Source organism: Parasteatoda tepidariorum, chromosome 8 (assembly GCF_982258835.1).
Source record: "Parasteatoda tepidariorum strain Cologne lab strain chromosome 8, Ptep-v5.0, whole genome shotgun sequence".
Taxonomy (NCBI): Eukaryota; Metazoa; Arthropoda; class Arachnida; order Araneae; family Theridiidae; genus Parasteatoda; species Parasteatoda tepidariorum.
The window spans coordinates 62,725,173-62,748,103 of NC_141762.1; the positions used below are offsets into that span (position 1 = coordinate 62,725,173).

Here is a 22,931-nt window from a genome sequence, read left to right on the forward strand (position 1 = left end):
TTTTAAGTCAATGAAATTTTTATATTTTCGATTCAGTTTCTTGGGATTATCCATTTAGTTACACAACATATTAAATTATTTCACTCGATATTAAAATAAGTTTTGCATATGTTATAGGCTCTGGTTCTTAGATTGAAAAAATAATAATTCACTACTTTGTAAAAAAATCAATGCAGTAAAAAAAAAATTTTTTTTTTTTGCTGCAAGCCTTAACATTTTAATTTAAGGTCATACGAAAATTCCGTTTACAATTGAAATTTCAAAAGTCGATTGTGAAAATGGAATGTCCCCTAGTACCAGGAATCGAAATTAGATAGTTACAAGGACAACTTTTTTAAAAAATAGCGTTTCCGTCCTACTCGAAGTTGTTTGAAAAGGTATTTTTTATATATCGATTCCAAAGTTTATTCTACATATATTTCAGGTTATAAGTACGGAGTATTTCGATCGAGTTTAATTTTACACCCTTATTTGCTTAAAATTATTAAATAATTTACTTAAAATAAATTATTCAAGCTACATGATTTAATGCATTTATAGTATAATAATAAACGGAGCTTCCAACGCATATCCTTAACCTTAATACCGCTATCATTAAATAAATGGAATAAGCTTAGATAAATAATAAAAGTTAATTTTTCCCTCGTTTTAATTTTCAAGGAATAATATGTTTCGATCAAACAGATTTCATTCTGGAAATAGCAAAATTATTGAGTAGGTCCCTTGGAGCAATATCATTCTTATCCTTTTTTGACGAAATATAGGAAAAATTAGTTTTCACAGTTTCTGTAAAAAGTATGTTAGCCTACTTGCCACGTTTTTTTTAAATTTTTTTTTTATTAAAATAAGTTCGGAAATTGTGTATTTTTTATAGCACTTTTTTAAAAAATCAGATGACTCTAAAATTGGCACAGTTTCGGAATCCTTACAAATTTCAATTTTTAGTATTTCCTGCTTAACAAAATAAGGCATTTTCCTGATAATAAATTATACTACAATAATATCTTGGAAATCATACTAAAGTAAAAAATTAAACAAAATAGTTTAGTATATAATCAGAAAAAAAATCTACTTGGTATCATAAAGAGTAAAAGATGTAATGAAATAATTAGTGAATCACACGTAGTCAGATAATTAAAAATTTAATTTCACAACCAAGATAGTAGGACGACATTTAAGAGATACTGGGATATTTTAAGACACTAAAAAAATTGACTATACGTATTCCACAGCTGTTCGGTATCTTTATCCTCTTTGTAGTGACTTATAAAACATCAATACTATTTTAGAGAATCTAAGTTGAAGTCACAAGAAACAAAAAAAAAGACAATCAATAATTTATATTCTTTTTTCAAAAAAAATAGTATGCTAAGTAAATAATCAGCTGTTTTGCATTAAATAATTTTAAACATCTGAATGTTTTTAACTTCTTCACAAGGTTTTATTCTTAGCTAGCAGACAATAATTCTTTAAAAAAAACTTGACTATAATTTAAAAAGGAAACCTAAATTAAAGAAAATCTAAATTAAAGTTCTAAAAAAAATTATTAGTATATTAATGAAGAAATAATAAACGTAAAATGGTAAAGAATAAGATTTTTAAAATGTTAAAATTTAATTAAATAGTTGGTAAAATAGTTCTGCGATACACTTCCGGAAATTTCTTTTAAGATAAGGATGATATAGGGTAAACCAACAAATGAAGGAGCATTTCATAGATATTTCTTAGAAATAAGATTTTAAACGTTTTAATTGAGATTGATTGGTAACAGTAGCTTACTATTGGTAACAATAGGAAGTCATCTAACAATGCATTTAGTTACCTGGTCTTTGAGTCTTCTCTGGAAAAAGTTTTGAATTTGTTAGTATCTGTTCAACGCTTTGTTTCTTTGACAAAATTATAAGGTCAGTGTTTGTTGTTATCCGTTTAAACTACAATTCATTGCATATAATAATGCTTTTTTTTCTCATTGTGAAAAAAAGAATTCAAAATATGGTCATTGAAGTTACGTTTTATTTATTTTAAGCATCATAACATAAGCAAGTACTGAGATTAGGGGGTGTTTATTAACTAGATTACCGAACGATGAAAAACCAATGAATAAACAAGTGTTCCTTTACTGGGATTTTTTCAAGTTAATGAAAATAAAAGAAAATTTTAATTTTCTTGTACCTTTTGTCATATTATAAATCAAAATTATGTTAAAAATAAAAAAAAACAACTTCTAACCAGTGAAGGAACAGGCATGTTCCTCCACTGAGAATAGATTCCCCAGTGAATGAATAGTATGTGTGAAATATGATTTTACATGGATAATTAGTAGTTCAGCGACATAGAGGACTCCTAAAATTCAGTTAAATGTTGTATGAATAGTTCCTATAACAATTTCATTTAAATATGCAAATTTAATTGCTAAATTTATTTAAAGAATTATAATAATAATTAATTTATTATTTATCTTTATAAATGTAGTGATTAGTTATTACATCATACCTTAGACACCTTAATAAACTATGTTTATTAACTAAATATAACAACTAAATATAATAATAAAGGCTTGAATGGAAAATTTCCTTGCAGGATTTTGTGCCAGTAATTAGCTAAATTATTATCTTATTGCCGTCTTTAATGTCCTAACGGGAACTGGTAGGAAAAATCCATTTAAAGACAATTATCTAGGTGAAAAATGGATGAAGTTTTTTTTAAGGCGACATCCACCGACAACTCAGTGCAATGCGAAGATAATTTCAAAAGGCAAAACTTCCCTTCGAGAATAATATTCGAAAGAATGGTTTTAAGAACTTCAGAAGAATCTTTAGGAGGGAAGTAGCCATGGCTTCCTTTTATAAAGTGATTGCATTTACAATGCGAATGAAACAAGAGTTAAATACTGCCCTTAAACGGAAAAATCTTCGGCCTTAAAAATTATAAGGATTTTTATTCTACAGTACCTAGGAAAGAAAAAGTACCTCCATTGGTAGTTTTTCCTTACAGAAGAGTTCGTTGAGATATTACAGAATCAGTCCCTGCTACATATTTCATTGGAAAAAGCTATTCATGAAATGAAACGGTGACCGCAGCAACATTTTACAAATGTATTGCAAATGTTTCTACCCATGGCTAATTAAAAATGCAATCAAATTCCATGTTTTGCTTTTTCTGGATAGGTATAAATCTCATATCAATTTGATACTGAGCAAGTTTTGTTCCTCAAAACAAATTTTCTGGTTTAGTTTTCTACCTAAATCATGAAAATCTCTCGTTAGATTTTGAAAACAAAAGAATTGTAAAACAATAGGTCTAGAAAATTTTAAACCCATTTTTAAATAAGATTTGAGGCATCAACTGATGAAGTTAAAATGCTTTTATGAAATGCGATATTTTTCCATTCGATGTAGAAAACGTTGACTGTAACAAATGCATGCAAAACAGACACCAAGAGTTAATGAGCAAGACAACTTATCAACAAAACACATGCTTTGAGAGTAACGATGCGCTATTTCTTCAGAAGCTTGAGAAGGAAATCTCACAAGTTATGTTGCAAATTTTTAAAGGAACATTGACAGAAAAGTTTAATCTCCCAAATATCCAATAGCCTGTACTTTCTTCAATATTGAAGAATTTATTTCAAAAAGAACAATTGCATAATCAAATTTAGCTCTGAAGCTGAGACAACTAACATTAATAATGAAAGTATCTTGAAAACTGATTTTGAGATAAGTCCTCTTGAGGCATTGTTAGTTGCAAAAACAATTGGTTTCATAAGTAACTACTAGATATAAGTCAATGAGAGATGGGTTTTACTCAAACTTCGAAACTCCTTTTTCTCATTTATTATCCAGTGAGGAATTCTGGAAATGGAACTGGAAAATCAAAAGAAATTTAGGAGATACATTTACATTGACCCAAAATTTGGAAAAAAGAGGAAGGTTAAATCAAAAGAAAAAGAAATAAATTACTCATGACGAAGAGAAAAAAAAATACTTAAAAAGATTTTTAAAAAAAAACTTAAAAAATATGTGGAAAAGAGTAAACAAAAAAATGATCGAATTATAATAATAATAAAAACATCATCGGATTACACAATGATAAACATTCATAATTTAGAAAGGACTATTAAACTGTGAGAAAAAAATGAAAAACATTTTTTTTAAATTATGTGTTCAAACATATTTTACTTTCCATTCCATGACTGAAAAAAAGTAATATTTTCCACATTAACTATGGTTATATGTCGTAATTCCAAGAAAAATATTGTTTTTTTTTATACATTTGCGTGGCCTATGGATTCCTAACGAGCATCAAACATTCTCAAAATTAAGTGTTCATTCACTGGAAAGTTTAGTGTTTATTCACTGGTAAGAACTGTTCCTTCACTTGGTCATCTTACTACTTATTATTTAAACCACCAAAAGCTTAAAACAATATTATGTAAGTTATCTAACTTTTTTTTACATAATTTGCATTTAATAACAAATATGTCGACACCATCATTTAGCTAAAATTACAAATTTTGAAATTTTTATGAATTTTTTTTAAAGGCAAGCTATGCTTAAGTGTTCCTTCATTGTTTAGTTTACCCTATAAGATGTTGAGAAATTTGCGATGTTGTGAGAGATGTTTAAAAATGTTGACTACGTATTTATATTAATATTTATAAAATATATATTCAAGAAATTGATAAATATATTATTCCAAATCTATGCATACGTATGTATATTATTGAAATTGTATCAGTTATTGAAAAACAAAATAAGAAAAATAAAAAAATAATCACATTAAATAAGCACAATCTGGTGTATTCTATCAGAAGCACGCTTTTTTAAAACTAGACATTTGTTGAATAAAGTGTTTTTTTATTCAAAATTCTTTACTAAATTGGAAATAAATTATTAAATGACTAAAAAAGAAACATCGTATTTCATAGTGTGAAAGAAATAAAAATAAAAAGATTATTAGCGAAAAAAATATGAATGAAATTTTACGCTACTCGCGCGAAGTCAAGTTCCTCCCAAGTTTATCACATTTTAATATTAATCGCCCCAATCAGTTATTTATTTATTGTCGCTAAATTATTTTTTTCAAATAATTAATTTTAATTTTTCTCTGCTTCTAATAAATAAAAACAGTTGAAACTTTAGATTTTTCAATTGAAAAATATGTAGAATAATATGGTATTAAAAAATTCATACCTTATAATTCAATATTTTTTAATCCTCACTTTAATTAAATAATAAATAATTATTAAAAATTATTTTTTGCATGAAACTAGCTTTGGGTAAATTAGTTTTATGAGTGGGTGCAATTTTTTTTTAAATGCTTCATTAGTTTTGAAAATATGACTGAAAACGCAAAAAGCGAAATTAACATTAAGGGGTACGAACTTTGAATCGCTCTCCTGACCAAACTATGGGGACCACATTTCCCAGATTGCGGCTACCCCCTATATTTTGAAGATAAGAAATCTAAATATGTAAAAAAAATGCATGTTTATTCAGAGAAAGTACGTTTTTGTGTCTGATTTCGTAACTTAATTAATAGTTAGCACTAATTAATTAGCATATTTGAGGTCACCCTCAGGAACCATTAAGATTGACACTTAGTTCGTGAAAATCCGATCATTAGAACGAAAGTTATTCAGGGTGATTCTTTTTTTTTTTTTTTTTTTTGCGGTCTGTACTTCCCGTCCAAAATCTGTGAAGGAACTTACTCCAAGCCGAGTGGAAGGAAATACCACTAGCCGTCACACAAGGACGTTTAGAAAGTATGCCCCGGAGGATTTCGCCGTAATTGCCTCTCGTGGAGGCTCAACCAGCTATTAATTATGAATTAAGTTGGTTTTTCTTTTCAATCACACGTGTCCAAATACTTAATGGTAGATAGTGTATTACCCATTGGCAAAATGAGTGTCGCTTTGGGTTTGATTTCATACGCAACTTATTTGGACGTCATCACATTTGTCAACTGTTAGCAGTGCGCATGCGTCGTCACTGCATTGCGTTGCTGTGGTGACCACTGTTCTTTTTCTTATTATTTTCACTAGCAGGCATTTTTAATGTACACCGAAGTGCCATTACATTATGAACACCCTGCTAATAACATGTACTGTGGATTTAACTCAAAAAGCAGAGTATGCTAAAAATCATGAAGTACACAAAAAAACTGGAACACATTTATAATTACTTTCAATGGATAACTTAAATCTAAAATTCTAATTGAAAATACAAATATATAGAATCATCAATCTCATACAATCGCCCAAAGACTCAAAAGATGAGTTGGCGGCTCATCCCTCTCCACCGGGATGAAAGAAGAAATTATTCGTTCTTTTATAGATAACGATTTCGTACGTCACATTGACTCCCACGAAACGAATCTGTGAAGAAAAAAAACTCAAACACTAAAGTTTATAACTACTTATTTCCACATGTACGACCACCTTTAGCTCTCAAAACTGCTAGCACCCGCCGTGGCATTGATTCCACAAGGTGCTGAAAGGTAGTCTGAGGTATCTGGTACCAAGCGCTCACCAACTGGTCATGCATTTCCTTCACATTGCGAGGGGGTAGCGTGGCAGCATGAACTTGGTTTTCCAAGAAGGACCACAAATGCTCTATTGGATTAAGGTCAGGTGAATTTGGGAGCCAAGACATGACTTGAAAGTCACTGGAATGTTCCACAACGATTCGACCCTTATGATATGGTGCATTATCCTGTTGGTGAGCACCATCCTCCGCAGAAAAAATTGTTGCCATGAATAGGTGAACCTGGTCTGCAACTATGTTCAAGTAGCTTACAGACGTCAGGGATAGTGGGGAGGATTATGGGTCCTAATGTACTCCATGAAAACATTGTTGATGGGCCATGAAAACCTGGGCGAGTTCATTGTTATAGATGGAGGGTGGTCATAGTGTAATGGCTCTTCGTTGTATTTACATAATAGTAACTTTAACTATTTTTATATTCTTTTTATCATTAACTAATAAATACTGGCTTGACGATGATTTTAATATAAATATGAATACTGAAGCAGGAAAAGTATTTTGTGACGTCTTGAAACACGTTCATAAGCAGGATTCGAAAACCAATCTGACGACAAACATCAATCAAGACAGATTTTGCAACCCATGACTGGCATTTACCGGAGTCAATCCAAAAAAAAATAAAAGGATTTGTCCAATGGGTGACCAGTCATTGTAATAAGGCGATCACAACTTTTTCCTTTTGATTTGCCTTTACCTTATCTTTTTTTAAAAAAAATTATTTTCTGATCAGTTAAGCGCTAAATTTTACTGTAGACAATACAAATTTTAAAAGATTTTAAAGATAAAATCAGTGTCACTTGCTACTATTTGATCTAAAAAATTTTTTGCACGGACATTAATATTTCATTAAATTTACTTCACTATGTTAATTTAATTCAATGACCAACATTAACGTGGTAGGATTCAGTCATTACGTCACCAAATTATCACTTCAAAAATCTGATACCACGTTTTTCATTCTTAAAGTAATTCTTTTAAAATGTGCTTCTTTTAAAACTTAATATAACTAAAACTCAACGGTAATTAAATTGAAAAAAAATTAGCTAGGTATTTAATATCAAAATCAATGGAAAAGTGTTACGAATTCACTGTGGGGAAACATGAAAAATTGCCATACTATTATTGACGTCTTAACTAATTTAGAATATATATGCACATTGAAATAAGCTAAAATTAAAAATTAATTGAGTAAAGGTTCTTATTCGTTTAATGGAACCGTAAAAAATTGCCGTACCGTTATTGAATTCAATGCTGCCTAGTTAACTTTGTTAAATTGAAATTAAACAAAATGACCTAACCACTGAAAAGGAAAGTTAATGAAAAAATATACTTACTAATGTTAGGGATATTATTATTCTCCATATTATTGATACCAATAACGCTTAGTTAATTTAAGTATCGTATATTAATTCTAATAAAAAAAGAAGTTATGTGCTAAAGAGCAAAATTTATAAAGAGAAGGTTAATTGGAAATTTAATTAGGGGAACAATACGCAGATGACAATTAATAATATGTACTACTGGTATTATGGTAATTGGGGAAGTATTAATAAGAATTCTGCTATAGGATTGCCGTAGTTTCAGAATATATTTTTCAGTGGTATCAAAGTTTAGTGTATTAATATTTTAATGAATTTTAGAATTAAAAGAAATGCTTCCACTACTACTTTTAAATATTTTAAACGGTAAACTAGAAATTGATAAATAAATGGGCATGCTATAAAGACGGTCTTTCAAAAATTCTCTTTGTTTTTAAAATTTCAGCTTTAGTTTGCTGCCACTGATAAATCCGTTTCGCACAAACCTCAAATTTTGAAGGATTCTAAAATATGCAGCAAATGTACTAATTTCGGTATTTAAAATTATGTTGATATATTTGGTCATTCTTAAAATTTCGCCATTACTAAGCAATTTTAAAAACGATAAGGTAAGAAATATCCTTTACTTACGTCCTTTTGAAGGAGATATGTATCGAAGAAAATTTCTTGATAACTGTGAATTTCGAACACCATGAGTTAGCCGCGAGCAATATCGCCAAATGATGCTATAAACAGTCAATCTCTATTCTGATGAGATAACAACAAAAAATGTGTTTTTCTTTGAACCGTGATTGCTCAGGGGATGAAGCATTCGCATTCCAATGGGGTGAACCGGGTGAGTCCACATCCGCATCCGGTTTGCACCGATCACAGTGCTGACGTGAAATATCCTCAGTGGAACATGGACCATGTGTTAGAAAAGTTCCCTTGTCTTCTGGATTGGGTTCAAAATTACAAGGCTATGGAGTTGAACATGTTGAGTAGTCTTAAAAACCCAAAAATTGTCGGCTGCACAATGACGGTTATAATATATATATATATATATATATATATATATATATATATATATATATATATATATATATATATATATATATTAGCCGCTCAGAAGCCAATGCGGTTAATTCCACTTTTTGATATTTTTTGATTTTTGGAAATTTTGATGAAATAAATAATAATCTTAGTTATTAAAGGATTTACTCGTTGGTTACTTTTTTCTAGGTTAGACAGCAATTTTTTTAATAGCTTCTGAATATATAATATAATAATTTCAGAAGCCATTGTGAATAAGTCCACCTTTTATCAATATTTTTTTACATAAACTTTGAAATAAAAATTAAATTCTTCCTCTTCTTTCGATATTTGTTGGTAACACTGAAAAACAGGAAATTCATAGTAACCAGGGTTGCCAGACGTAGTATTTTTAATACTATGGTAGTATTTTTTCACCAAAAAAAGGAGTATGGTATTTTTCGTAGTATTTTTTTGAAATGTGGTATTTTTTACTTTTTTTAAAAAAAATTTTCATTTCCTAAAACAAAGAAAAGTGCCACTTTAGTTTTGAAGTAAAAAACAATTTTTGAAATAATCCAACAGTTTATTTTCTGTTAGTCACTGTATCTAGTGATGATTCAGAAAAATTGAAGCTCTTTTATACTAGAAGACATAAATTAAAAATAAAAGCCTTCTTCCTATCCAACTTAATTGTAAACCAACTTTTAGATACACTAAGAGTCTAAAAAATTTAATCTGTAATTATAGGAATTTAGCTACAGATAATTTAAACTATGTATGTAATTGTGATGATTTTAAAGATACTCCTTTTTTGATAACTTCCATAAACACGTTATTACAGGGGATTTAGATATTATTGACAACGATAAAATTAAAAAATTTATGTCTTTTGATTCAAAATTTAGACCATCTTTTCCAACTTCAAAAAACAAAGTTATTTCCATTTTTATTAAAAATCTCGATGATTTTATTTTAAAATTATCTTACAAACAAAAAAGGAGGAGAAAAAAAAAAGAAGAGCAAGATATTAAAAATATTCAAAATAAATTTTGTATTACCACTGTTGATAAAGCTAGTAATAATTTTGCAATTATTTGAAAATTTTTTTACTTCTTTCCAATGAATTTAATAGCAATATTACCTACAAAAAACTTAACACCAACAGTGATATTATTATTAATAAAATTAATGCTATCTATAAAAGACTTAAAATTAAACAAAATAATATTAACAATTTTCCTTTTCTTTTTGCCAATCCAAAATTCCATAAGATCCCAACCAAATTCAGGTTTATTGCAAGTGGCGTTAATAGTAATTTAGAGGTTTCAAGGTGTAGTTTTATTTCCTCTAATCACTAATTAATGAGGACTCCAATGTGTAGTGAGAACAAGGATGACGATTTTTAAAACTTAATATAAATTTATTAAAACGTAACAAGTAACAAGTTAGTGTGACTGCTCGCTGAGGGGATACTCACTGGAATGGTCTGGAAATCCTTAATCCCGGCCTCTCAGGGTAGGCTGAAGAGGCACAATTTGGGGGTTTGGTCTAAAAATAGATTTCCTAGAAGGGAATCGCTACAGTAACATGAAAAAAATCGGTATTTACTTTGAGAACATTCTTAAAAAAGTTTATAACATAATTAATAAACTTACTAAAAATAATAACTATTTAAATTGGAATATTAAAAATAGCATTCAGGTTTTAAATACACTAAGAACTTTAAAAAATGTTGATTCAATTCACTGTTTTGATTTCGAAAACCTCTATACTTCCCTTCCAACTAATAAAATTCATGATGACCTTCTTCAAATTCATAGCATGTTTAATCTCAGTGATATTATTAATGAAGATAACTGGAACTTTCTAGTACATATTAACCTTAACAACAATTATATTCTCTTCAATGACCACCTTTTTCAACAAATTAATGATATTCCCATGGGAAATAATTTTAGTACTAACATCTGCAATATTTTTCTTTTTCTACAAGAATACACATTTGTAAAATCACAGGTTAATCTTCCAATTGATTCTCTCTGTCTCAGATTCATTGATGATCTATTAGTTATTAATTTTAATGATTTCGATATTCTAGCAAAACAGATCTATCCAAATGAATTAATTCTTAATAAAACAAATGATAGTAATTCTTCAGAAAATTTTTTAGATTTGACTCTTAATATTAATGCAAATAAAAATATTACATTTAAACTTTTTGACAAAAGAAATGATTTTTAATTTCCAGTTAAAAAATGCACAGATTTTAACTCTAACTTAGCCAATAAGGTTTTTTTTAATATTATTGCCAATCAAATTCATAGATTTTACAGGAATAATTCTAACTATAACGAGTTTTTACTAGATACTGATATATATATAAACACGATTTAATTAATAGCCATTTTCCAAGTTTATTTCTTAAATTCTATTTTAAAAATATCTTAAAAAACTTGGTACATTAATTTTTAATTTTTATTTATTTTTTCTGTTTTAAGAATAAGCTCTGATTTTTTCAAGATAGGAACTAACTATGATAAACTATTCCTAAAGCCACTGGACGGAATAGTTTGGATGTATGACCTTTTATACTGGATAAGTTAAATATTTTTTAGTTATTTTTTAATAATTGTAGCCTCTTAAAATTAATTTAATTTTAATTGTCCAGTATAATAAACAGTTTATTTATTTATTTATTTATTTATTTATTATTTTTGTATAAGTGGAATGGGCTCTGGTTCGTAAAGAACCACCCCAAATGAATGCAGTTGATACGTGTATACTTTAAAATTATGTAAGGTTGTATGAATGAAGGATAAAATCTATAAACGGTTTTCTATTCCTGTATGCAGGCTCTGATTTTTTAATAAGTCACCCTATGAAAGATGGATATGTGTATTCTGTAAAATTATGTAAGAATTTATGAATGAAGGATAAGTCTATAAACGGCTTTCTATCCTGACAGACTGACTTTTAAATTAATTTCCCTATAAATGATTTTTTTTTTAGTCTGGTAATTTAATTAATCCGTTAAACATTTTTATTATTATTTCAATTTTATTACTTTTTTACTAATTGTTCCTCATAGATGGCAGCACTAATATTTTACCTAAAAAAAATTTTTCTTCTTCTTGGATCAAATATATTTTTTAAATTTTATTTTATTCGATTCAAGCTATAAGCACAACTTCCAAAATTTTACATCTTCGCGATTTTTGTTAACTGTTTTATTATTGTACTTTTAAACCTAAACCGCGTTTTAATTCACGCCCGTAAGTTTGATTTCTTTTTACATTTTTCTTTTATTTCATGATTTTTTACAACATAAGGTTTTTTGCGATATCGACACATATAAAGAATAATTTTTATCTTAGGATAATTATTCTTTATTCAGAAATATCGCATTTATAGCAATAGATGTGTTTTGATAACTATTTGCTTTTACCATTCTTTTTTCTCTACAATTTAGTATTTATTTTATTCATGTTTTTCATGTTAATTTGTATATATATATATATATATATATATATATATATATATATATATATATATATATATATATATATATATATATATATATATATATATATATATTATATATATATATATATATATATATATATATATATATATATATATATATATATATATATATATATATATATATATATATATATATATATATATATATATATATATATATATATATATATAGCATAATAAATCTGTGGCTAGAATTATCCTACGTCATCATAAGTGACAATTGATGTTCTTTATCAAGGATGGGACCGCCGTAATATTAAGAGTTAAGTTATACTTTTTTAAATTGATAAAACTATACAAGATCATTATCTTACATAGATTTTTATTTCTTTTCAGTGATATCTGACAATGGAACCTTTGCAACATTTGATGCAGACGAATTCAAGCAAAAAACTGATGAGTGTGCGAAAAAGAATTGTGGACCAGCTTGTTAGTAAGTTTTATTTGTTAAATTTTTATAAACAACTAATTTCAAACTTACAATTTTTGATTGATTTTTTTTTCATTCAAGTTTCTTATATTTTTAAAAAAGTCTTAAATTTAAGGCACCTATTTAGGTTAACTAATCGGACAAACAATGAGTTAGTTCACTTCCGTTTAACAAATTGTAAATTAGTTTATTAAACTGCTCTAAAAACTTAATTCTACTTGAAATGTCGGTGTTTTTACGTTTAAGCAACTGTGCTATATATAGCAACTAAATTAGAAATATTTTATTATTTCTTTTAAGTCAGCTCACTTTGATAGAATAGAATCGGCACGCAGTTTGTTTAGAACATCACAATTTTACGAGAAAAATTTAGCAGTGTGTGTGGCTTATTCCCCAAGTCTCATATTCAGCAGGTTGTGACGTGCACTTGGTGCACACACGATAAGATTTATAAGTTCCGGATATGATCAAAACACACAAAAAATGAAACTAACATTAGGTGACTAAAATAATAGACGTCTTATTATTTTGACTGAACAATTGTAACTGAATATTACATATCGGAGATACACCTATATTTTGAAATCTGGAAAAAAATGTTAATCGGGGTATTTTCTTTCTTTATTAACTAATTTATTTTGCTTACTGTGATTGATCACTGGTGAAATTTTTGAAGTTAATTATTTTTCACGTTACATGCTTCTTCCAGTGTCTGGGTAACAATGAAAAATATGCCAGACAAAACTGTTCGCAAATCAAGCGGACTTCGCTCGCTGCAAACTTAGGTACATTGCAAATGCACAAAATTCTAAAAATTCAAAACAATCATTCAAATCCATATAAAAACTCCCTTTTTTTAAAAAAAATTACATCTTTTTAGTAAATACTAATTCATTAAAATAAATTTGAATTCAAAGAAACGACATGTAATTCGTTAAACCAATTAAAAATGTGCTATAGTATAAATCGTGATATAAATCACAAATCGTCAAATGAATTCGTAGTATATAAATTCGTGAAAAAAAGCGCTTTCGACAAAATACTAAAATAGAGATCTATCGACAAAGACTACTCACTTCTGCCTAGCTTAATAGTATGAGATTGCGCAGCTGAAGCTCTCTGGTTATTTCAGTTTCCATTTTTAAAAGCGCTATATGTTGAGCCACCTCAGCTAGATTTGGCATGTGACATTTTTAGCGGCAATCATTGGTCGATTTTCTAGCATTGCCATTCGGGGAGCTGTAATGTGACTTTTTTTGTCGCCGTGTAACAGAAATAGTAACGTAAACAAAACAAAGCAAACGTTGCCATCGGTGGAAAATATTTTGGGAGACACGTGAGAGAATTATATATATTAGACTTAAAAATTAAGTTACAGTTGCTTAGTATTAAATTAATTTCATTTTTGTTCCTGACCTTTGTTCGTCAATATAATTGATTTCGTTTGTTTCATTTTCAGCGAAGAATCCTATCAAGTCATAAAAGATCTAGAAGATGTGCAAAACGAGGCAAGTTTACGTTTTTAACACAAAATTTTGTTTATTATTGAAAACATCTACTACAGAGTTTAAATCATTTGATAAACATTAACATAGTTAAATGAGTAATTAGTTTTTTTTAAAATTCAAATAACCGTTTCTAATTACAGTAATTGTTTACTATATTAATTAAAAGAGAAGTAGAAATACAAGGTTTCAAGAAAATTTTAAAAAGAAATTTTCCTTTGATTTATCTTCAAAAGGAGTACATCTCGCAAAATTAAAAAATAACTGAATATCCTATGAACGAATGAAGTAATTTTTATGAACTGAGCTACTATCTTATAGGCTCAAGATATAAACAATAGTTTAATGTAAATCTGGCACGCAATTGTGCTTCCTCTAAATAAACATTTTTTTTATGGTTTCAGAACAATTACTCGCAGAGTTAGGCTGTTTGCGCAGCAATCTGGAAAATCTGGTCTCAGTAGTTAAATAAAGGGAGCTATCCACTGTTTGAGCTATTTTAATTTATTTTTTCTCTTCATTTTTGCAATTTTTTTTGTTTGAATTTTACTTCTTTAGTCGTACACAGTAAACATTTTAGTTTCCATGCTATCAAAGACATCAGTTCAGCCTTTAACTCATATTATGACGAAAAGTTGCTGCAGTTTAAATAAAGTGTTGAATTGAACCCCATTTCTGATCAAGTTGAATTATAATATTGTGTTCTCACGTATAAAAAGTACGGCAATCTAATTCAATGCAGCATTTTATATTGGTTGCAAATAATTTGTGGGATAATATGATTTAACAAACTAACGTGTATTGAGAATAGTTTGCTGAAGTTAGAGTTAGTGCATCGGAATATTTTACAGTAGGCAGTAGGGCATGAAACTCATTTTAATTTCATCCAAATTTCATTCGCCTTTTTTTTTTTGGTGCTCTTTACTTTGAATTTTCTTTCTGAATTTCAGCTTTTGAATTGACTTTTTATTAATGATATTTAATTTATATATTTCTTTTTTCAGGGCAAATGTAATAAACATTCGAAAGATAACAAGCAGAAGGAACAAAAATCAAACCTGATGTAAGACAGCTAATAATTTTAAACTTTGCAAAATACTCTAATGTTCAAAACTTAGATTAAGAATTTTCATATTTTGTCAATTTGTCTAGAACTCTCTCTGTTGGTGAGAATTTTCTTCAGGAATGTTTGGTAGATGCCTTTGAAAGTATTTTATGCCCGGATGACAGCTCCAATACCGGTTTCTTTTCCAACAAAGATGTCATTAAAGACAGCGGCATTTTGAAAGCAAAACATAATCGATTTGCAAAATTAAAAAGGGAATTATAGAACACGTACCTAAAAAATCGCATCGAGTGCGCAATATTTAAGCATTTTAAAACTGTTTAGATCACTTAGAATTCCGAATTATTTCGTTTTGAATAAACTGATAAAAAAGATGATTTTTTTATTATCACCTCTAACCAGAAAAATCTTGAAGTCCAATTTTTATCATCTCTGATAACGTTATCGTTTGTGATTGATAATAGACAACCTGAATACCAGTTGTCCGAACTTGGTAAAAAGTAGTAAATAATTAATAAATCGTTATCTATCAACAATACAAAATTGCACAGAAAACGACAATGCAAAAACCACAATACCAAATCGGTATAAAATACATACCAACAAAATTAATGAAAACTGAAATAGGTAACCTTTCTTTAAAAAAATTTATTAAAATCTGTTGCATTCCCATTAATCTTACATTATGATTAGCTCATTTTTATTCGACTCGTTTTATTAGACTAAGGCTCGTTTAAGTAGCTCATATTTTCAAAATAAAGAATTTGGTATTCAGTATTATATACCAATTTTTTTTTTGATATTTTGAAGGATTAGATTCATTAAAAAGAAAGTGTTAACAATTGTAATTAAGCAATCCAAATACTGAAGATAGTTACATATTTTTTTAAAAAATGTTTATTAAAATTATTTTGTGAGCAGTTGTTCTTGAAAATTCTTATTATTTTTTACATGAGGATAACACTTTAAACACCACAATTTTTCTTCTAGTGTTGGTAAATATCATAGTTTTTAATGTAAAAAAATATAGGTGTTTTTTTTCTGGTCAGTTTAAAAATAAAATGAGCTTTTTAGCCAAAATAGTTCACTATTAATTTTACATCTTCCAAAAAAAAAATTTTTGAACTCATAAATAATTTAAATTTTTTATTTTTTAATTTAAAAAAATAACTAGTGTGTATTTTCTTTATTTTGGTCAGTAGTAAAATTAAGAGTAATTTTTAACAAAAATAATTCAGCTTTTTCTTATAAAATACTTCATAAAAACAACTTTTTTGACCACAAAATTTTTAATCTTTATGTTAAATGTCATATTTTTTAACATGATGAAGCAAAAAAGTATTCCTTTCTTTAAATCAGTAAAGAGTTATTTTTAGCTGAAATACTTTAATATTTTTCATAGCACAAAAAACTCTGTTGACTTCATTTTCTTTCCCTGTTAAGTTATAGCTTATACTTTTTAACAAAAACAAATCAAAATGCTGTTTTTTTCTTCTTTTAATCAGCAAATAAATGAAAAATGCTTTTTAACCAAGATAATTAAAGATGTTCAAATTTCATCAATTAATTTTCCCTCAAAATGTCTTGTTTTTTAATGTTAAAAATTCAAATCTTATAAATTTTTTTCCCTTAAAATGTCATGTTTTTAATGTTAAAAATTCAAAAAGGTGATTTTTTGTTTTTGATCATTGAGACAGTGAAAAGTGGGGTATTTTTGATCAAAAATAGTTAAAACATTTTATTTACCAAAAACAGTATTTTTCGCATAACGTTAAATGTCATATTTGTCAAAAATTATTATAATTGTGTTTTTTGTCTTTAAAAATAAAAAGTGGTTTGTAATTAAAAAGACTCATAATTGAAATTTTAATAACACAAATTAACCTCAATTTTTTTCTCATATTGTTTTCGCGAAATCTTCTTATTTTTTTATGCAAAAAACTAAAGAGGGTGTTTTTTAGTTTGCGCCACAAGGAAAAGCGTTTTTCAGCCAAAATGAGATTCAAAGATTTTTAAGTGTGCAAAAACTTATTTTCTTGGCCTCAATTTCTTTCATATAATAATGTTACCTCTTTTCAGTATAAAAAAAACTCCATTTTTTTATTAAAAAAATAAAAAGTTGCTGTTAGCTTTAATATTTCTAAACAAATTTTAGGTGAAATACCCATTAATCTCAATCAAGGAAAAAAAAGACAATCTTAATTTTTTTATTTTAAAAAATGTGACGAGAGAAAAATAGAGGATACTATGCTTTTATTTATCTAAGTTTAAAAATTACAACGGTATTCAGCTTAAGGAAAAAATTTGTTTCGTCACGTTAAAGCATAGATACTTAAAATTACGAGTACCGAAAAAGTTTCAGAGAGTACGATAAAATATGAAAATTTAACTTTCGCTTATTAGTTGGAGAATTTCTTTTAAGCACGCAGAAAAAAAAAATTTACAAGTCGACCACTTTTTAGGCCAAAAGAATATAATTTCAAATTTGCCATACTGGTAGACATATTAATTCAAGGAGGAAAAAGCACTTGTTCAAGAAATGATCCAAGAAAGTATAGCAGATATGTCTGTTTATAAAATTGTTTACGGAATATATTATACGAAAAACTTTAACTTCTTCCAAAGTTACAAGAATGGAAAAGGGAGTACTGATCATGCGCTAAATCTAAGCACCCATTTTCAGGACACAGAGACGATTGCTTGAGGCCGCGTATGATCGAGTGCTCGATGCATGTTGACTTTTTCCATCTTTATAATTTTTGACGCTAATGAAGTTTTTTTTAAGTTTTCAAAACAGCTCTTATGATATTTTTGTTTCCAAAAATATTTAGAAATAAGCAGCATCGTCATCATCCTGAATTTTTTTAGTTCCCTGTTTTTAATCATTTAACACTTTCCAAGAATTTTTTAGGTTAAAATTTAAAACTTTGTGTGCATTTTTTTTTCAGACATAACATAACCGTGATTATTAATTTGAATGGGATGCCGACCACAACATATTCTTATAGACCAAAGGTTGAGGTAAATATTTTTCATCTATATATGTCTTTCATGTACTCATAATATATAAGTCTACTACTATATATGACTTTTGTGCTATATATGTTTGTATGTCTATATATGTACTATATATGTCTTTTACGTCATTATTTACTTATGTACTCATTGTACATAAATGTACTATTTTTATACTATTTTTAATGTCTGGAATCTTTTCTATTTAATCAAGCTACCATTAAATTTAGTCATAAAAGTGTTCTGACGTCACGAAAATATTCCAACAACATGCAGCAATTGATGATTTCTCGCATTCGTGATTACAGACATATCTATCGTTTTCCTAAAGTTCACATTTCAATGCGCGTTTAGTTTGTCTGATATAGCAACGGTTACCATGACAACACATATGGTAAATTCCCCAGTGATTACCAAAAATAGAAAGATCTCTAAGAGACTTAAATTTAAATTTTTTAACTGTCCTAAATTAGACTTTTAAACCAAAGCGAGAGAACATATTAGTAATTTTATTAAGATAGATAAAAAATAGTAAAGTAACAAGTTCTCTGTATGGTTTCGAAGAAAAGGGTCGTTCGGGTCTAGTTAGTCTAGCAGGGGCTTTAATTGTAATGGTTAATCTGGATTATAATTCTCCTGAAAAAAAACGAAAATATAAAATATATTTAGAATCTTGCGCAGTTTCTAGTTATATGAGAAATTTGTCTTTGTAGTTGATTTTCTGCAAAACATACTTCATTCATATTCAATGAGATTTATCAATCTTATGAAAGTTTGCAAGCTTTCAACAATCATCGTGTCATATCATGTCATTTTATTAAAAAAATAGCTTAACGATAAGATATATTTTTTTCATTTTTCTCTAATAAGGTGTTCAAGTGAATTCATTCATCGATTTTGTTCAATTAATTATTCAGAATTCTGTGAACGCCTTATTAGATATTCTTTTCTGCCAATAAGAGTAAACGTCTCAAGATTAGCGAATTTTGGAGGAATCTCCTTAAAATCTAGCTTATTAATTATGATAACAAACTTTTTATAAATATCTTTAAAAATGATTAAAAAAAATATGTAGTTTAAATACTAAGTACTATTTAATAACTAAGATATATATTATATAAAATAGAAAGTATATTGATGAAAAGTATGAAAAAATGTTATTGCTTGAATTTAACTTATTCAAAATATGCTTTTTTTTCCAATTGCGTTTTACACAATATTGACTATGAAGTGCACTTTATTGTTTTAATATTATATGCCAAGTTGGTATATTATATGCTAAGTTTCATTCCAAAGTGAATTTTCCCTGCCTTCTGTCAGTTTTGGTCAACTGTTCTAAGAAATTACTTAAACCAAAAAATATGCATTGAATTATAAGTTGCATTCCTGCATTGTTAGAAATTTCAGAAGAGAAATAATTAAATTGCAATTTATTTAAATGTTATTTTACCATATACAAACAAATCACTTAAACAGCTATAAATAAGACAGCTCTTAAACTGTTAACTGTGAGAAAAACCGCTCATTAATTGCTTTCATCTAATACGGTTAAGCAACAGAATTTTATTACGCCAACTAGACCTACCTAATTAAGCCGCTTAGTTTTATTTCAGATGCGTACATATGATATTAGTCTAAATTTTGACCGACTGAATGGGAGTTCGAGTGCCAGAGCTACATCACAATATTTCCTCCACTCCCTTAAACACGTGAAGAGTATGCCATGCACTCCCCAATTTATAACCCTTAATTATTGAAACACGATGCTTTTAATCAGGCATTTATGATAGTATCATAAAACTGCCTAATGCAAAAAACTATTATTTTACATCGCTTACGAACCAATTAAACCACATTAAACTCACATAAACAGCAGCCCTGCAAAGCTGCTAAACTATCTTCAATCCAGTTCAATTTCTTTTTACGGTTTAGAAACCATACTAGTTTTAAGCGGCTAAACAACCGTATAGTTTAGTATTCATGGTTCTTAACAATACTTGTTATAAACTGTTTCAAAACCGTAAATATGAAGCAATATTCTTTACTGTAAACTTATTGGAAGGGAGTGCGGTTGAAACTTTGTGACTGAAATATACTTTTCGAGAATTTCGCCATATCTCGAGAACTTTAAAATGAATTCAAGCATTTTTGCACAGATTTCTGAAATTTATTTATCCAAAACTAATTCCACACAAGATTTATTTTTAATATTCTTTTATTATTTTTCATTATTTTATACAATGAAAGTGGAAAAATTTTATAATTGTTCAGTTTTTTACATCATTTTAAGGAGTGAAATTTAATATGGCAAAATCCAAATTTTGAGCTAAATTGTTAAAAAAGTAGTATTTGAAAAATCAAATTTTAAAATTCGTTTTCTAAGGAACTATACTATCGACTTCGCTCAAATCTTGTATTGTATAAAATTTTGTATTAAACTTAATTTTATACTCAAATAAACACAAATTCTATATTAAACTTGCATTCTTTAAAATTAAGTATAATGATATTATATAACGAAATATAATTAATGAAACATAATAAAATAGTATATAATGAAATTTTACCCTTTATTTTAAAACACAAATTCTGGTGTTTTAAAATGCTGAGTATTTATTTTTTCGATCACTATTGTGTTTAAAACAACTATAACATTTCGCTGATCGAAGCCAATTTGGTCATTTGGTGTAAGAAAGAATTCTCTGTCAAAAGGTAAACATGTGAGTTCATTACCAGTTATAATTATAATACGCAACATTTAAAACGTATATACTTATATGTATTTTTCAGACTGTGGAGTTTTGGAGTAATATAGGAGGCTACATAGGAATATGGCTTGGAATATCTTTAATTGCTTTGTATGATTTTTTTGATACAATAATTGGTATCCTTTTTCATCTGTGTCAGAAGCTTCAAATCAGGGCTAAAAGATTTGTGGTACGAATTTTGAAACGTTAAATTTTCTTGGTACAAATAATTGTAAACTGAAAAATCGATCCTGTATTAAAATATGTATTAAATAAATGCTTGAATAGATTTTGAAAGAGTAAATAAAAGTTGTTTCAGACTTTAGAATGCGTTTTGTTTTGTTAATGTTCAATTTTCTCTTTTTTCCTTGGCGGAAAAGGTATTTGATATTTTCAAAATGATACTTTAAGACTAGAACTTCTTTTTCACAGTGTGTTATCATTTTAATGTACACTGGTGGACAAAATTAAGAGATGGAAGACACTTTCTCAAATATCTTAAAAAATACTGAATATAAATAAATGAAATTTGGTATGGATCTAACTTATTCCATGATAATAAAGTATGCAGAACTAAAATGAAAGTGCCATTCACTGGCAAGACCTATTGCAAATAAATCCAATGTAGTCTGAACTTAAGGTTGAAATATGACAATAAAAGTGAGGCTTGTACAGTGTGTGTTACCTATAGTATGGTGTATGGTCACCACTGACAGACAGACAACATGCACAACGAGTATGCTATTAATAGGGGAGTTAAGAAGGACTTGTGGAAGACCCTCCCATTCTTCCACCAGAGCAATTTTTAACTCCAGAATGGTTCTGGGGGGAGGTTCGCGCTTCACAATAGCTCTCCCAAGAGCATCCTAAGCATGTTCAATAGGTTTCAGTTCAGGGGAATTGGCTGGCCAATCCATTCGTTGATTATCCTCGCCTTCCAGATACTCATCAACCATGAGAGTCCTATATGGTCGCGCATTGTCGTCCATAAAAATGAACTCAGGGCCAACAGCGCCCCTGAAAAGACACTCACAGGGCTCTAGAACCTTCTGCCTGTACCTTTGGGCATTCACGGAACCATTGTCAAACACATAGAGCTGTGTGCGGGAATCTTGCATGTGCGAAAATGTTTTCCATCTCTTAATTTTGTCCACCAGTGTATATATTTAGAATTCTAGTGATTAAAAATGGTATGTTCAGCGTGCAAAATACAAAATGGACCAACTTGAATAATTTTTGATCTAATGATCAGATCTTTTAGGTAGTGACTCCAAATATTCTAATTAATTAGTGCAAGTGATATTTTAATTTAGAAACTCAGACACAAAAGCGTACTTTCTCTTAATTAATACAAATTGTTTTGACGATTTCAGATTTCTGATCCCCAAATTATAAGGGATTGCCGTAAACATGAAACTGAGAAACATGGTCCCCTTAGTTTAATCAGAAAACCAGTTCAAAGTTTGGACACCTTACTGTTAATTTTTCGTGTTTCTCCATATCTCAAGAGCTCTTCAAAGGAACTGAATAGTTTTCGCACACAGTTACAAAATTCATTTATCTAAAAATTCCAATCAAAATATAACTTTTAGTAGATATGAATTATTTTTTCTCATTATTTTATTTAATAATGTTCGGAAAACTTTTGAATTGTAAAGTATATAATTTTTGCCTCATTTTAACGAAAATAATTTTGCATAACAAATTACGAATTACGAGCTAAATAGATCAAATAGCTCCTGAGAAA

The 22,931-nt window shown here is 28.1% G+C and overlaps 2 protein-coding genes across 4 annotated transcripts in view; one reads left to right on the forward strand and one right to left on the reverse strand.

Annotated features, from left to right (window-relative positions):
• Window positions 1-21,509, forward strand: part of LOC107444931 (uncharacterized) — a 91,762-nt gene extending 70,253 nt beyond the window's left edge. For both annotated transcript variants that reach the window (XM_087168980.1, XM_087168979.1), the window contains exons 10-14: window positions 12,758-12,854; window positions 14,311-14,359; window positions 15,361-15,419; window positions 18,371-18,443; window positions 21,228-21,509. In XM_087168980.1, coding sequence (XP_087025106.1) covers window positions 12,758-12,854; window positions 14,311-14,359; window positions 15,361-15,419; window positions 18,371-18,443; window positions 21,228-21,395 — 446 coding nt within the window. In that variant the 3' untranslated portion in view covers window positions 21,396-21,509. The remainder of the gene's footprint in view (window positions 1-12,757; window positions 12,855-14,310; window positions 14,360-15,360; window positions 15,420-18,370; window positions 18,444-21,227) is intronic.
• Window positions 1-22,931, reverse strand: part of LOC107450504 (uncharacterized) — a 265,618-nt gene that overhangs the window by 187,210 nt on the left and 55,477 nt on the right. The gene's annotated exons all lie outside the window — the stretch shown is intronic.